Source organism: Homarus americanus, unplaced genomic scaffold, assembly GCF_018991925.1.
Source record: "Homarus americanus isolate GMGI-L3 unplaced genomic scaffold, GMGI_Hamer_2.0 scaffold24523, whole genome shotgun sequence".
Taxonomy (NCBI): Eukaryota; Metazoa; Arthropoda; class Malacostraca; order Decapoda; family Nephropidae; genus Homarus; species Homarus americanus.
Window position 1 is genome coordinate 4,075,030 of NW_024744357.1, and position 17,958 is coordinate 4,092,987.

At 41.6% G+C, this 17,958-nt stretch overlaps 1 protein-coding gene across 1 annotated transcript; it reads right to left on the minus strand.

Annotated features, from left to right (window-relative positions):
- Positions 1 to 9,100: 9,100 nt before the first annotated feature.
- On the minus strand, positions 9,101 to 16,907 carry LOC121877825 (leucine-rich melanocyte differentiation-associated protein-like). The gene is made up of 6 exons (XM_042383709.1): positions 16,238 to 16,907; positions 15,537 to 15,663; positions 15,144 to 15,283; positions 13,485 to 13,638; positions 11,661 to 11,814; positions 9,101 to 10,457 (listed from the first exon to the last, which is right to left on the minus strand). The coding sequence occupies exons 1-6, from the start codon at positions 16,411 to 16,413 to the stop codon at positions 10,378 to 10,380; spliced, it is 831 nt and encodes a 276-aa protein (XP_042239643.1). The 5' UTR covers positions 16,414 to 16,907; the 3' UTR covers positions 9,101 to 10,377.
- Between the last annotated feature and the right edge of the window lie 1,051 nt (positions 16,908 to 17,958).

The following is a 17,958-nucleotide window of genomic DNA, read 5'->3' on the forward strand; positions in this document are numbered from 1 at the left end:
CTTTTCTGAGAAGCCTCTCATGCGGTACTCTGTCAAACGCTTTGCTAAAGTCAAAGTAAATAACATCGTAATTTTCGTCATTATCTACTATCTCGAAGACTTAACTAAAAAAACGTCAGCGGATTTTTAGACAAGATTTTCCCTTTGTAAACCCTTGTTGAGAATCGTAGATTAATTTGTTTTTCTCTAAATGCGATCGGATGTTATTTGCTATAATTGATTCAAGAAATTTCCCCACTAATGACGTCAAACTAATCGGCCGGTAATTTGACGCTGATGCTCTGTCACCCTTTTTGAATATAGGTACTACATTTGCCTGTTTCCACAAGTCTGGCACAACTCCCGTGTCTAATGATTTTGTAAATAAATTTACGAGGGGTTCCGCTAATCTGTTCCTTACACTCTTTCAAAACTCGAGGGAAAATTTCATCCGGCCCTGGGGATTTTGTCTTCTTTAATTTATTTATCTTCTTAAGAACATCCTCTTTTCTGATAGTGATATTCTTTAATTTCTCTTCTTCATTTCCCTAAATATCAGTGAATATCTTGCGAAGGTCACAAATAATTTTCACAACACAGTAAATACGGTGATAATGGAAAGTGAACTGTTTATTTGACCATTATACTTCACTTGACTTTGTAATAATTTATAGCACAAAGGTATATTATTCTACTTGTCGAAAATATCACCTTTACACTGGTGATTGGAGGTTGGCAAGTGAGTTACCTCCCACCACCACAGACACTTCCCCACCGCCACCCCCAAAGACACTTCCACTTCCCCACCGCCACAGACACTTCCCCACCACCACCACTTCCGCACCACCACCACAGAGACTTCCCCGCCACCACCACTATACACACTTCCTCACAGCCACAACCACTATAAACACTTCCCCACCGCCACCACAGACACTTCCTCACCACCATCACCACCACAGACACTTCCCCCCCACCACCACCACCACAGACACTTCCCCACTACCACCATTCCTCCACAGTGACCAACTGATGTACTTACACTGGGATTTAAAACGCTCATAGAAATCGTGTTTGGTTTAAACAAGATAAAATTATGAAATTACGAAGATATGGCAGCAGCCCATCTTATATCACCTGAAGATTAACTACCCTAACACACCCCACCCCCAAAAGAGGCACTTCTGTGTATAACAAGTAAAATCTGATTGGGTGCCTAATCTTCACGTGGTGGCTAATGTCGAGCTGAGTTTGGCTGCGCTGAGTGGTTAGTTGCTTATATTGTTACATACGTTTTAGCCTAAAAGTGCTGTTTACATTTTGTTCCCGACAATCATAGACCACTTAGAACACTTATGAATACACCAATGAAGACTGAAGGCATAATGTACACAGTTGAGACATCTCTATTACGCCGACTGGGAACAACCACTTATAAGGTTTGATCATGGACACGATTAGGTGCTAATCTAATGTTCATAATCCTCTAAAGCCGTGTTAAAGGACTCCGTATAAATGCTAAACCGGATAATGGTCTAGGGGAGAAGGTCGGGTTAATCAGCGTGGGTGGTCGTCTTGTTCTGGTACCTAACCTTAAACTCCTACAACCAAATCACGTTGAAATGGATTTCTACCCCAGTGAAGCTGTCAAGATAATTCAGTATAATTAAGTCCCAGTCATCAACATTTCTATACAATTAATGGGCTATCGAATTGACGTAGATTGGAGAGAGAAATAAGTTGTAAGGGAAATATACACAGCGACATACCTTATATTTTTCAACACCAACACACACATGATGGCGTCTGTATTTTATAATCCTTGACAACTGGATGTATTCATTTAGGAGCATTTTGTAAACGTTAACATCCGTCACACATCCACTAATCGCCTCGACCGTCTCACTACTTGCCGGCTCCCTCCCTCCACGTCTGGCTGTCCCTGGTCTAAAGTTCATCCACATCTCCACCACACACTGAACCATCTCCAGTACGAACATACGCCCTTGTGGTGTTGAAGAACATGATATAAAGCGTCACTTGCGAACCTTAGTAATAACAATTAATCGGATGGCTGGCGTGGCCATATTTGTTATGCTTAATTTGACACCATAAGAAAGTACTGATACCTTCCAAAGTGACAACTGAGAGTTCGACTCCCAGACATTGAACCACCCGATCGAAACTTCTATCTAACCGACGCTCTTGTAATGATAAGGACCGGATATTACGGTACATGTAAATGCTCACTAACAGAAAAACTGAGTTGCTTCTGCAGGAAATAATGGGAAACGTTTTTTATTGAGCTTATGAACAAAAATCACAGATGGTTCAGAGAAATGTAGCCCCCAAACTCGACTCTTGATTCAGCGCTTCGTTTGTGGTCCCCAGCCACTCAGAACTCATGATACAAACGACAGTTGACATATTCCCATAGGTAGAGGTTCTGCATGATGAATACATTCTGAATAAATTACACGTAATGTCATGTAGATAATCAGAATTTATTGCATATGCCAAACAAAGATTTTTATTTGTTATATTACGATATATTTATTTTTATGAGAAAATCTACAAAATGGCGTAAACGAACCGAAATAACCACTAATTTGTACCAACTGAAACTGCTGGTAGTCAAGGCGGGCGGGGGAGAGGGCTCAGGGGTGGTAATGTGTGGTGTGTGTGTGTGATGATGATGAGGATGAATGATGACGATAATGATGGCGTATATGTGATGACGACGATGATGATGAATGATGATTAATAATAAATGATGATGATAATGATGGTGATGATGCAATGATGATGATTGATGCTGCTGAATGATCCCCAATTATTATAAGACAATTCATCATCACTACAGACACACTTGGTTTGATGTACAGGGGTGAGGTTAGGTTAGGTTTCATTTCACCCCACATTATGGCTTCGTCCCCGTGCAATAATAACCTACCTCAGAGTTCCTCATTTACTATTTATGAATGTTCAGTCATACTAATTCCCTCAGTGACAAACCTCTGGATGAAAGGCTAAATATAAAATGATAATACACGCGTAGTTGCTAGTGGCGTGGTTGCTAGTGGCGTAGTTACTAGGGGCGTATCCAAAGGCTGAGTATTTTTGTTTACCATATATAAGAACACCTGATAACGGGACACAAGCCATCTGGGTGGTTAGTTTATCCAATGTTGGTGCAGGCGAAAACCGGAAATCGTGCTACATCAGACATACATTTAAACTAGAGGCGATTCGAACCCTGGACTTGTGGGAGAGAAAATGCGCACGTTACGATATACAACCCAAGATCCAAGTGAACCCCTGCTGTTGGTTCGTCTCCTTCTCCCTGGCTGGATTTTCAACCTGAAGTGATTGCCCTCGGTGGACCGCTCCCGAAATCCCACGTGAACCCTGTTATTCTCTGCAAATACCACCTCTCCAGGATCGCCCACTGGTCCCCAGGTAGGGTCGTCCTCTACACTGATGGTTCTGTTGACCCCGCTACAGGTCGGGCCGGGGCTGGTGTCTACATCTCCCGTCCTGATGCCCCTGAGCCTATCAAACTGTCTCTCAGAGTTTCTGACGGGGCATCCTCCACTGAGGCGGAACTAATAGCCCTCCTTGCTGCCCTTCTCACTGAGGAAGAAGCAGATGGTTTCTGCCCCTTGCTTGTCTGCTGCGATTTCAGGTCTGCTCTCGACGGGATCGCATTTGGATCGGGAAAATAAGGACCTCATCCTCTGAATACGAGGGTTAACATCCACACTTCAGGATGCAGGCCGTCCTGTGACATTCCTATGGACACCCAGTCATGTCCGTATTTTGGGGAATGAGGCAGCAGATGGCCTTGCCAAGACTGGCTGCAACAAGGCCACACCTGATTACGTTGTTCCTCGAACACCTTTACAGCTTAGGACCCAAATTCGCCGCAAACAGAGAGAAGCTCGCGAAGCAGCCATCCCCCTGGACTCCCCGCCCATCTGGTACGATGTCCTCTGTAAACTTCCTGACCTCTCGTATGTCTATGGGAAAGGGTCGCGGAAAAGGGACATGATTGCTGCCCGTATCATCATTGGGTATGACTTTGCTTGGAAGATTGGTATCCCCGCATCCCCTGAGCAACGCCCTTGTGCATTATGTAGAAGACCCGACAGCCGCACCCTTATCCACTACCTCCTAAGATGTCCCCACACACAACGCTTCCGTGACGCCTGCTGAACCACCACTCGACGACCATATGACGGAGACACGATGATCCTTTCCATACTGGCCAGATATTATGTAAATAACATTGATTATGTGTTAAAGGAATATCCTTCCTTCCTTAGGCTTTAGTAAGCCCCTTTATAATATTTATACTGTATATACTTGTGACACTTGCCAGATGCTTCTGGTGTCATTGTACAGGGGTACCTAGTGACAACACTAGGATCCCGCTTCCTCTATCAAGGAATAAACAATTGAAATTGAATCGAATTGATCCAAGTGACGCGCTAGGTATTTACACTATCAAGGGCAAATAATTATATTGGAAATGTTGGTTAGTGATCCCATGACATAATTTACTTCAGCAATAGCAGCATATGGGCCCCGGTGACAATACCTACCACTCTTACCCAAATAAAAACTTCAACTGAACAAGGTGTTTAACATGACATAACCAGGCCGATAACCCTCATGTATGTATGTATGTATGATTTTTACTCAATAAATTCATAAAAAATCAAGGTCCCAGTACAGGTGGATAAGTACCCCGCACTGCAACAACAATGTACCGATACTAATTCTAGGATTTTATTCATATATCCACATATTAGCTTAGGTTAATAGCCATCTTAATAGCAGTATTATATGTCTATCCACATGCTAACTTTGGTTAATAGCCATCTTAATAGCAGTATTATCTGTCTATCCACATACTAGCTTAGGTTAATAGCCATCTTAATAGCAGTATTTTCTGTCCGAGCCACGGCATCCACAACTCCTGTACACACGGCGGAGAGCTACACTACCGCCTCCTCCTCCCTGGACCCCACAGTACAACAACACAACATGTTATCACCTTACCTTCACTCAACTGCTAATAGCCACAACGTAGAGTACTGGAAGTCCTCACGACGCCACAAACACGAGGTAATCCACAAACAGCAAACATAAAACATAGAAATAGCGATCAAATACTGTATGACCACACACACACATGATGCCTCCACCACTGCTGTACCTCTAATGATCACTGGCGAGTGGCGAACCCGAGGTGCTTCGATTCATTAATTCATTGGTTCGCTTCACTGATTTATATGAAAATAATCGACTGGACGGCGGAAAGAACACCATACACGATTGGTCCGTCATCTATAATCTCATTAATTTTCTTAAATCACTTCTATCCACTATTAGCTAAAATCAAACTAATAATTATTAACGAAAGATAGTCATGAGTTTCGAAGCTTCGTCAACGATCCGCTCTTTCGTCACTAAACTAGTCCACAACCAAACAAGCAGTTGGCTTCCACGGTTAGCATAAGCGTAATACTTCCATTACTATTTTTATTATTATTACTATTATTACTATTATTAATTTTGGGGTTTTAGGTCGTGAGACGTGAGTTAATGTTCGACTGATGACTCGCTCTTTTCTCATGAAGAATATCAAAATCATCAAATATTAATTTAATTTTCTTTCTAGGGTGTGTAGATGGGAGGAAGGGTGTGTGGATGGGAGGTAGGGTATGTGGATGGGAGGAAGGGTGTGTGGTTGGAGGTTGGGTGTGTGGATGGGAGGTAGGGTGTGTGGATGGGATGAGGGAGTGGGTGGGAGGAAGGGTGGATAGGAGGGAGAGTGTGTGGACACGGGGAAGGGTTTGTTATTTCTTTTAGATTGTTTGGGTCTGTGAGGCTGGCTTGAGGCTTACGGCTGACTAGCTGAAATGAACAGCTGGCTGAGGTGAATGGCTGGCTGGGCTGAGGCAAATATCTGGTTGGCCAAGAACCCCACCAAACAGATCCTCATTGCGAGACAGGCTGCATGTCGTCATTGGCAAGAACTGGCTCCAGAATGTATCTGCACCTGCGCCAGTGTTGGTCAAGTCTGGTCTTGAATGAGCTCACTCTCGGTGCTGTCAGCGAAACTACAAACAAGGAACTATTCAAGGGGATACGTTAGATGTTGGAGATTATACAGGTTGACAGAATAGTTCAGGAGATTAATGACTTTCTTAAATAGACAACTGACACTAATTAAACTACATCTGATGTTTGGGCATCAAAACAATCTAACTTCAGTAGCAATTGGAAATTCATGGCTATCCCCAGGGACAATATCATGGGATGCCATTCGTACTGGCAGACTCGACACTCACTTAACAAGTGTTACTAACAATAAAGACAGTTAAAGCTTTCAACATCACTCACAAAGGATCTTGTATGCTTTAACTGTACTCAGACATCTCTAAGTTGACTCAAAACAATGGTGTCCTCTCTCATATTCAAATTCACTTTATAGAGAGGTTGGTTTCAGGAAGTCAGAGAAAATGGATGGTACCCTGGTTTGGGAGCGATGAGAAAACGGACGCCTCAGAGGGGAGACTCAATAAAAAAGACATAGCTACATGTTTTGTGGGCTATTGAGCGTAATATGAATCGTCTGATTTTACGTTAACTGACGTGTATGACCGTGGTCATTACACCATGACAAGAAATACATCATACAACACTACCCTCATACACTCAACAGTACTCCCATCACAACTATCTACATCCATAACAAGTGAATAGCTTCCTCCATCCAAAGACTCCCAACAAAAGGCATACTGAACATCACCTAATGTCCACATTTCGGAAGTAACTTACCCCAGAGAAATAACAATACTGTACAGTATATCTCGAGCAGACTACACGTTGGTTACCATTCTTTCTTAAACCTATACAAGTCAGTGCAATCTTCATCTCATACAAATCCACTTTCCACATTACAACTCGTCTGCTAACCTGAACAATCCCTCCACTTCACTTCCACAAAAGATATCTCCGAGCAACTGGCTGTTGTCAATGAAAACCTGAGGTACACCAGTGTCGCATCCATGTAAAACTAAAGCTACACTAATAGCAGCACACATCCTTCCTAATATATCGTACTATCAAAATTTCTCGGCTTAGGTTAGGTTGAGGTGGTTACCCGTGTCAGGGAGGACAAATTGTGACAGTCAACGTTATACAGTACTGTACTATATACCTAACCCGAGCAAATAAATCACTGTACAGTGCAGTAGGTGCACGCGATCCATATATAAGCTGATAACCACTTCCCGCCCACCTGGTACGATGTTCTCCGTAAACTTCCTGACCTCTCGTATGTCTATGGGAAAGGGTCGCGGAAAAGGGACGTGATTGCTGCCCGTATCATCATTGGGTATGACTTTGCTTGGGAGATTGGTATCCCCGCATCCCCTGAGCAACGCTCTTGTCCATTAGCAGAAGACCCGACACCCGCACCCTTATCCACTATCCCCTAAGATGTCGCCACACAACGCTTCCGTGACGCCTGCTGGACCACCACTCCACGACCCCCTGACGGAGACACGATGATCCTCCCCATACTGGCCAGATATTATGTAAATAATATTGATAATTTGTTAAAGGAATATCCTTCCTTCCTTACGCTTTAGTAAGCCCCTTTATAAAATTTATACTGTTTATACTTGTCACACTTGCCAGGTGCTTCTGGTGTTATTGTACAGGGGTACCTAGTGACAGCACTAGGATCCCGCTTCCTCTATCAAGGAATAAACAATTGAAATTGAAAAATTGAATTGATAACCACCTAGGAACAAAGAAAACACGAACTTCCCAAGTGCTTTTGTGTATTTCATATATATATTCATAAAATAATTATATTTGTCTTACATCAACAACTGGATGATTAAATGAGCGCTGTGAATGTGTAGCAAAACAACTATGAAGAAATCATGGAATGGATGTCTACATTATGTGGCCTTCCTTGCATTTCAAGCAGGGTGCCACATGCAGTCCCTACCAAACTTATCAGCAGCCCACCATATCTACATCTACAACGACTGGAACATACACTTAAGAATTTTATATACTGTTTTGGTTAAGGAGTGAGTGAAGACATAGCAAGTTGCTTGGACTTAAAAATATAAGTGAAGAAATTTTCTTTCACTAAGCATAATAAATAGTGCTTACAAAGCTAATAAAGAGAATCAAGACATAATGACTGAAATATAGGAAAAATAACACTACTGAATTACCTGTCACAATCATAACAAATCTCTAACCCGGACACCAACATCAGCATAAGAGGTGGCAAGGTGGACGGCCCAAAACTAATAAACTACGGTAGTATTATTAATTGAAGTAGCGTGAAGATGAGGTACATAACAGAGACCATGAAAAGGCTCCCGGAATTATGAAATGTATGTAATATGGGGTGCTGAGTCATGCAGACAAAAATATTATTTAACATATGAAGAATGGAATGTTTCAGATATTAAAGATGCATTTCATAGTCCTTTCACATGAAATCTCACAGGAGAGTGAATATAAAATGTAGGTAATGAGATGAAAAGCTATGGTAGAGCAGTACCGAATAAGAAAGTGAGTTTCTGTGGCTACAGACGTAATTAAATGGTGATTTCAACCCTGTTTTTGAAAGAGTTTGATGCATACTAGTAACCTATCAATGGGATCTTACCCAATAGATGATATGACCACCAAAGAAAGTCAAGTACCACATAGTAAGCAGAGTGCCCTTCAGCCAGCAAGAAACAATGGGCATCCGCATCAGGTGTAGTAGTACAGTATTTGGTTTATGAAACATTTGAGCATCGTAAAGCAAGACATTTTATCGAATCCAGCTACCTTGTGTATGTGCAAAGGAAGTGTAGGATTTGAATAGATATTATCACTAACTTCAACAACTCCAGGACAACTATCACCTATAAGTGTGAGTAAAATGCCTATTGTTCCTACAAAGTTGAAGGGAAAACAACCACAACTAGCAGACAGAAAAACGAGTACATAGCTATTAGATAAATGTTTAAAAGGGCTAAATCAACTATAGAAGAGCACGGCCACATCTTAGGTAGACAGGAAAACGACCACATCTTGTAAACATAAAGAACTTTCATGTATTTAAAACAGACATTGTAATGTATCATGATAACAAGTGTACTGTAGAGGGAAGGTCTTTATATAACAGTCTCTTCATGTACACAAAAACTTAAAAAAAAATGGGAGATGACTGATAGTGTCTTTATGAAAAAAAAAAAATTACATGGCTGACACCTACAAAAGGAATGATACAATTTGGGGGAAGGAAACTCAAAGATGAAGATTACTATTCAAGGTTCAAAGCTTTGGATGATAAAATTCAAATGGTATTAAGTGATATTAAAGAACAAGTTAAAATTCTTCACCATTTCAGTTCCTATAAACACTGAACATGGTTAAAATTCGGAAAACGTCAGTCAGGGAACTCTATATTGATTTGTATATAAGGAAATAGAGCATAACAAGGATAAGAAACCTTTACTCTATAGAGTTTTTGTCCGAAATTTAAAATTTTCCAGTTTTTCTGACTTTCTTTTTTAATTCAAGTTTGGTTCTTTTGGTTCCTTTGTCTGTATTTTGTCTTGTTGGGTTAAGTTAAGTTTACACAGCAGGGGGTCCACCCTGGATAGGAGATTGGGTCAGATCCTCTGGTTTGGTTATTTTAAACACGTACATTACAGTTTACTGACATTTGAGAATTGTTAGGTTAGGTTTTTTATGATCTTTTTGTTTGGTAAAAAATTTTCCTCCATCAATTTTGGGAAGTTCTTGATCAACTGAAAACCATTTCTTCTATTGTAAAATATCCTAATTTGGCTCCTAAACTCAGGCACCTGTTCTTAAACATTAGAGTCTTTTAAAGTTTTCTGTAACAGCTTAGGTTCCATTTCGTCAGTTTTTTGCGCGTTTTTAACCCCAAATTTCCTACGACTCTAAGGACCTGCCCACTTTTTTTTTCAAATTTGCTTTTTTTAAAGTTAAATTGATTAGAAAAAAAATCGAAAAATTTAAATATCAGACGAAATTTTCAACAAGTAATTTTTGGGGATTGGTCTATCTCCCTATATACAAATCAATATAGAGTTCTGTGGTTGACCTTTTCCGGATCTTAACCATTCACACTTCCCCATAGTTGGGCCGTGTGATGCATAAACCTATATTGTACAGAGATAATAATAATCTTACTATAATCAGCAAAAACCACACTAACACCCTGGCTAGTGTCATGTACTGCATGTATTGTTACAAAACTAAATCCTCCGTAAATAATAAACACTGTTGACAATGGAATATCTGCAGGTGGAGATAGTGGGTGTGTGAACGTCCGCCTCAAAGAGCCTCGTTGTTGATGAAGCGGTTACCCTCCGAGTGCTGGCCTACGTAACGATACCTCCGGAAGCCGTATGCTCCTGATGGTACAAACAGACTCCATTAAGATACGTACATTAAAAAAAATACGAAATGCAGGTGGTGCTTCCTTATAAATGTATACATTATTGTTAATTACACCAGCTTACTGGAAAGACAAAATAAATGATTCTTGGACATTCTTGTATCATCGTCACCAAAAGGTTTAACCACATTGCCTCCCGTGCTTGCGGGCAGTGTGACACTGTGCCACCGAGAGCTAGCAAGTACTGTTCTAGCAAAACAAAGTCTTGTACATTAGACGCGATGGAAAGATTAAAAGTTAACAAACACAAAATAAATATTGGAACATGGAAAGTGAGGACATCTTATCACGCTGGTAAATATAAAAATGTTTGTTTGGAAATGAATAGATTGCAGTGGAACTGGAACAGGAATTATTATATAGTCCATTACTAAAGACCGTTTTCCTCTCCCCCTGAACCGCGAACCCCGAGATTCAGACTCGTGAATCTGAAGCATTTATGGAGTGAATGCAGTAATGTATCAGTCTACTGCTTTGGATACATGAGTGTGAATCTCAGGGTTCATGGTTCAGAGGAGGGCGAACAGAATTTAGTAGTTGACTATACCTGTACTTTATACCTAAGGGGGATGAGACGTGAGGGAGGAGCTCTAAATCTGGTTACGGACATGGATGAGATTAGTCCATTGATCAAGTTGGTCCAGACGTGTACAACAAACTTCAGGACGTGGCCGGGAGGGAGGGAGGGAGGGAAAGAAGAACGGTGGAAAGTATAGAGAGAAAAGGAAGGAAGAAGGAAAGGTGGGAGAGAAGGAGGGAAAGGTGGGAGGGAAGGAGGAAAGGCGGGAGGTAGAGAGGAAAGAAAGGAGAGAGGGAGGAAAGGTGGGAAGGAGGAAGGAAGAAAGGTGGAAGAAATGGAGGGAAGGAGGAAAGAAGCAAGGGAGGGAAGCAGGAAGAAATGAAGGGGGTGTGGGGGGGGGGTAGAAAACAAAGGAGGGACACTAGTGAGGTGGAAGGAAGAGAAGGAGATAAGATAGGTAAAACAAGGAAGATGGAAAGAGTGGTGGTAAGAAGGGGGGAGAACACCATCATGTAGACTGGGGCACACAATAACAACGCCTCCACCAGGGTAATGCCTTGTGTGTGTGTGTGTGTGTGTTCATCTTCAATTACAGCTCACGGTAGGTAAGAGAGGCGTGAAGAGGACTTGGGGTGTCACCTGTATGGGTGTTTGGTGAGATGGGTTCTGGTGTGCCACGTTTACCAGCTGATCCGTTCTGTTCCCGCCTGTCCATGGCCGACCGTCTGGGCTTGTGGTTCACTTCAGAAGTTGTCGACGAGTGATTTCCTCCACCTCCTCCCAAATCATATATCTGCCAACAACAACAAAAACATAACACATCACCATATACTTATTTCCATTTCATAATATACAACAGGAATATCCCTTGACAATGTCTCTGTGATATCAAAATAGCATACAAATATCTCTTGGGTGGTGAGGTGACGACTTCTGCCAAACTTTAGAATCGGCTGACAAACTTCTAGTCAACTCACCTAAATTATCCGCTCACAGACACATACTGTACATAGACCAGGGGCGGACCGGGGGTGGAGATCCGCCCCCCCCCCCCTTGTTCATCAGGAATTCAAATACTTTTTCTTTAATTCGTTGACCTCAGAATATCTCCTAATACCAAGTGCACGATAGCCTCAAAATGCCCATGGGATATTGGTCAGCTGGGTGGGCTCGGTCTGCTTGCCATGTTCCCCCACTCACAACATATCGGACCCCCTCCATTTCATATTCCTGGATCCGCCCCTGTACACAGATTAACAGACACTTACTCACAAACACACAGAAGATGGCTCTCACACACACACACACACTACATCCTTGACCACCGTAGAGTCAAGACCTATTCAGGCGATGCTCCCGCTACGCTGCTTCCCCCCCCTTGGCCTATGTCGGCCCGTTCCCCAAGTTCCTCTCCCCGACCCATCCTCACCACCGGGATATCTACATAATCAAATATGACAATTTCGTTTCGGAAAGAAGTGGGATCAGTGTTGAACAGTGATGAACAGTGTTTAAGCCAGTGAATTGAGCACTAGACAGTACCAGTGAAAGCCGCGACCCACCAGTGAGATAAGCGCCCCTGGGAACTAACCACCAACTTCTGATAAGGAGGTGCGAATCCGTCCACCCTGGGAACAACAGAGGGCCGGCCGGCTATGAACCTGACTATGAGATAACACAACATCACCGAGCAGAGTGAGGTACTGTGACACCACCCCACACCACACGGTGTCCCCATGACCACGTGAGGTCCTTCATATCAACACCCGAGGACGAGTTACTACACCACGTGAACACCTCACCACCTGGTGTCTCCATGACCAGCCCAGGCCTGGGCCATCAACTGTAAACTATAATAATTTATATGTTCAATCATTGTTCCTTCTTCTTTCAGTAATGAAAGCTTTTGTTAAACGACCCACCCACCCCATGTCTTTGTATGTAATAAGTCATTTTTGTCTAATGTATATTTTCAGCCTTCGGGCTGCCGACTTTTTCAATAAACCGTTAATTATTATTATTATTATTATTATTATTATTATTATTATTATTATTATTATTATTATTATTATTATTATTACACACACACACACACACACACACACACACGGCTGCCAACACTACCCAAGGTAAGAAAGTATAGAAATTCACTGTAAAAAACAATAACAAACAAACATGAAGGAATATTTTACAGCAGAACAAGACTGAAAAGAAAAAAATATATAGAGAAAGGGAGAAAAAAAAACGTACAAGGAATAAGAAGGAATAAGAATGAAAGAAACTGAGAACTTGGGAATAAAAACATTAATTAGCTAGAATTGGAGAACATCAGTATCTGAATAGAGATTTGCTTTAATATTACAGAAAAAAGCAAAAATAAAGAACGCTGTAAGAGAATAATATTAAAGTATATTATTAGATGGTTTATCAAATAGTAGATGAGAGGAAGGAGTCACCACTGACCATCTTGGCCTGGGTGGAGGAGAGAGGAGAGGTTTGTTGTGGCCGCACGGTTTTGGACAAGGCGCCTCGGGTCCTTGCTTCTCTCCTCTCACTCCGCCGCACCCCCGTCGAGTCCAGGAACTTGAGGGTGGGCAGTCGGTTCAGTACATACAGTCTGCAAGGCAAAATCACCATCAGGACAACTCAACAAGCAATCTGGGTTTATAGAGCTCAATCTATAATAATAATGGACGTGTCTGTCTGTTCCAACCATAGCTCCAAAACGGAAGCAATTAGAGACCTAAAAATTTATACGCATAGTTTTCACATCACAGGAAAAATATTGTTAAAATTACACTAAAATTAGATTCGTTCTCTTATCTTTGGTTGTGAAGAAAAAACAACAACAGGATTTTTTCTTTCACAATTTAAATAAACTCTTGATAGACATCCAAGTGAGAAAGATTATCAGAGGGAGGATATGTGAGGCAGAGACATACATATCCTTTGAGATTACAGGGAGGGGGAGAACCTTCACCAGCAGAGTGTCCTCTCCCGCTCCTATGACTGGTTTGGTGATGTGAAGTTTGAAGGTTAAGAGAGAAACTGACACAGAATAACACGATACACAGCAAGACAGCAAGACAGACAAATATGAACACCATAAATCTAATTTTAATGGGTAATGGGATGGTTAGAGAGACGGACCGAGTGACCTATGGTGAGAGAGTGAGTGTAAACAGAGAAGACCTGGTGACCACACGCTGAGCACGGTGGTGGTGGTAGTGGCAACTGAGTATAATATGAACACTCACAAAAGAAAATAATTTCTACAATCATGCTGCAAAATGCCGCCACATCACACGACTCCCAATACTGTATAAACAAAACTCAATATTTGTATACAATTCCGAGACGTTCAACAATGCCAAGCCCAGAATCAATCACAATACACATTCAAAAACCAAGCTGAAATGAGTGAACTAGATCTCTGACAAGTCATTCAGGGAAAACCTATATCTTGACATAGACAAACAGACAACCGACTACTTCCACACACTCCTACGAACTACCAGCCAGGGAAGAATGATAAACAAATCACAAAACTGAAATGAAAATAAATAATCAGGCAAGGTTGAAGGATCACATGAAGATTTGACACCCTAAATATATTACCTGATGATTGAAACACCCAAATGCTAACCTAACTTAACCTAACCCCCTAGAATAGATACCACTAGGGTGTTTAATCAATGGGTAAAAAAAACTAGGGTGTTTAATCAATGGGTAAAAAAAACTAGGGTGTTCAATCTTCTTGTGATTCACATACACTCGACAGTTTCCTCCAGGTCTGAACAACACAATGTTTGACCACCTGGGCTTCCATGAACCCCAGTCCTAATCCGCCCCAACCTAACCTAATCTAACCTGCTCTGATGCGCCCCCAACCTAACCAAATAGGTTCCCAGCCTAATTTAAGCATCAATACAAATACATTCTTAATAGTTGAGGCTAAATCAAACTTGGGGTCCATCTGACTTACTACCAATTACACATCTTCAAAGCCACCAAGTCATATCCAATTTGGTCTCTCCAGAATACAATTTCTTCACCCAGACGCAATAAGCCAATTACTAAAGCTTAATATAAAACACACAAACTCCTTCGTCGTGGCGTCACCTGTATCTGCGGTAGTCCTTCTCATCTTTGTCAGCGCAGGAGAGCTGGTCGGGGCAGGCTTCGTTACCCAGGAGACTGAGGTACCGCAGGTTGGGCAGCCGTTCCCTAATTTGTTCCACCAGCTTCTCCAAATTGGTTACCTGTGTAGATGCGAATATTTTAGCTATTTAAACTTACACCGTCAATACAATTGTTAACCCAGAAATATGTGAACTACGAACACGACACAGTAAAATACTATTACAATTACCTATTTAGTATCCAACCGTTCACTGTTAACTCCTCAGTGATAACTACTGTCAATAACCTCCCACTATGTTAACAATTAATATAACACAGTCAATATTAACCCCCCACTGAGTTAACTACTACCACTGTGAATCATTGCATTACCTTGTTCTTGTTGAGGGAGAGGGTGTGTAAAGTGGCGAGGAAGGGGAGAACCAGGTTATCATCGATGAAGTTGTTGTCTAGGATGATTTCTTCTAGGTAAGGGAACTTCTCCAGCCCCTCCAACGACCTGTGGGGCGACACTTGAACTTGTAGTAGGGTAGCCAGGGCATGATGAAGGTTGTGATAATGGTAGCCAGGGCATGATGAAGGTTGTGATAAAGGTAGCCAGGGCATGATGAAGGTTGTGATAATGGTAGCCAGGGCATGATGAAGGTTGTGATAAAGGTAGCCAGGGCATGATGAAGGTTGTGATAATGGTAGCCAGGGCATGATGAAGGTTGTGATAAAGGTAGCCAGGGCATGATGAAGGTTGTGATAAAGGTAGCCTGGGCATGATGGAGGTTTTGATAAAGGTAGCCAGGGCATGATGAAGGTTGTGATAAAGGTAGCCTGGGCATGAATATAGGGTACATGTTAGGAAACCTTTACAGAGGGTAAACTAAACTTGCTTTGAATTGGGCATGTATGGAAGATTGGAGGATGGCCTTTAGTAGTAGTAGTAGTAGTAGTAGTAGTAGTAGTAGTAGTAGTAGTAGTAGTAGTAGTAGTAGTAGTAGTAAGAGGAGGAGGAGGAGCAGGAGTTGGGGGGAAGACAGATGAGGAGGAAGAGTAGAAAGAGGAAGGGAAGGAGGGAGACTTACCGGATGGCGTTGTAAGAGAGGTCAAGTCGCTTCGTCTGGAGGCCATAGGTGGCACCGAGGATGCTGGGTATCCTCTGGCAGTCCTGACCCACGAAACACAACTGTAACACAACACTGGCGTTAGTGAACTGAACTGGCAGAGGGAGGTGAGTGGGTGATACAATAATGGCTACCATTCTCCTCTCCACACACCCTAACCTAAACCCTCACTATTTACTATTTGGGTCCAGTCATTTGGTTATGGTTAAGTTGGTTTATTAAGAAACTTGGGTCTAATTTGACCCTGTATAAGATGATACAGCATTCTTACATAAAATCCCAGTAAATTTTGTATATTGTTCGCTGTACTTCTATCTATGCTGGCGGGTCTGACTCAACACAAGGCGAATGACTATACCCGGACAAGGCGTAAACATGATAGCCTAGCTGGAGTTTGGATACGAGGCTGTGGTGTGGAACTCTCTGAAGCTGAATATGGGATTATGTGATGAGAAATTCGAGATGGGGAGATGAATGAAGGAGGGAGGGGGTGTAAAGGTAGGAAGGGAGGAGGTAAAGAAGTGTCGATGGTGGAAGAGGAAGGAAAGGGTATGGGAAAAGAATTGGAGAAAGGTATTAGGGAGTGGAGGAACGGAGAGAGGGGAAGGGATATTCAAATTAAATCAAATCCTATTAATCAAACTAATTCTTCTTTTTTTTTTACCCCTAGACACAAAAACATCACTATTAGTCACACGAACACACCTCTATTCCTCTGCTAGGCTGGACGCTGGCTTCTTGACAAACACGTATGAGTCGACCTTCACGCAGGAAAAATATCATTCGGCTTTTTCTTTTCTTTTTAATGCTTTCTTGTATTTACGGAATTGTAGTATCTAAATGTAAATTCTAAGACAACAAAACGATATCTATCTACATGCTATCTGTAAAGTATTAACAACATTTATCTCTAAACTATCGTGTATAAATGGTAAAGTTCGACTATATTTAAAACTTACGGGCACAGCGTATTTGACGTCTACACCACACCAAGTATTGTAAGAATCAGTGGCGTGTCCAGGATATTTTGGATGGGGTGGCCAAGGTGGGGCACAGACCCGGTGTGTGTGTGTGTGTGTGTGTGTGTGTGTGTGTGTGGGGGAGGGGGGAGGCATATAAAATTTCAAATGAATGCCAGGTGATGGAAATTCGTAAATACAGCGGTTCAATGAATTTAATGCTTCAAGTTAGGTTTGTACATCTTCCTGTTGATATAATTCATACATCAATTTCCAAACTCATGACATTTATCTATTTCCATGTTTGAGCCCAAGGCCAGGATGATATATGAACATACAACACCAGTAATGTCCAAATGAGGTCATACCACAGCAACCTAATAATCATCTAAGAGTAATTAGGACATATGGTAAGGTAATAATCCACTTAACTCCGTTTATTGAATATAATATAAATAAAATATAAATTAAATTTCAATAATAAAATGAATATTGGTCAACATCACACTGTAACACAAGAGCACAAAAAAGAACAAAAAATCCACATAAAGCTCAAAGCCACAACCCTTATATTACAGAGCTATATACTGTACACCCTTAGAACAGTTACAGAGCTATATACTGTACACCTTAGAACAGTTACAGAGCTATATACTGTACACCTTAGAACAGTTACAGAGCTATATACTGTACACCCTTAGAACAGTTACAGAGCTATATACT

Excerpts from the sequence above, each read along its gene's own strand:
- LOC121877825 (XM_042383709.1), bottom strand. The coding sequence starts at position 16,413 with ATGGTAGCCATTATTGTATCACCCACTCACCTCCCTCTGCCAGTTCAG. Across the intron at positions 15,284-15,536 it reads TCTCCCTCAACAAGAACAAG|GTAACCAATTTGGAGAAGCT; the intron begins GTAATGCAATGA and ends GCATCTACACAG. Across the intron at positions 10,458-11,660 it reads CTCACCAAACACCCATACAG|GAGCATACGGCTTCCGGAGG; the intron begins GTGACACCCCAA and ends TTGTACCATCAG.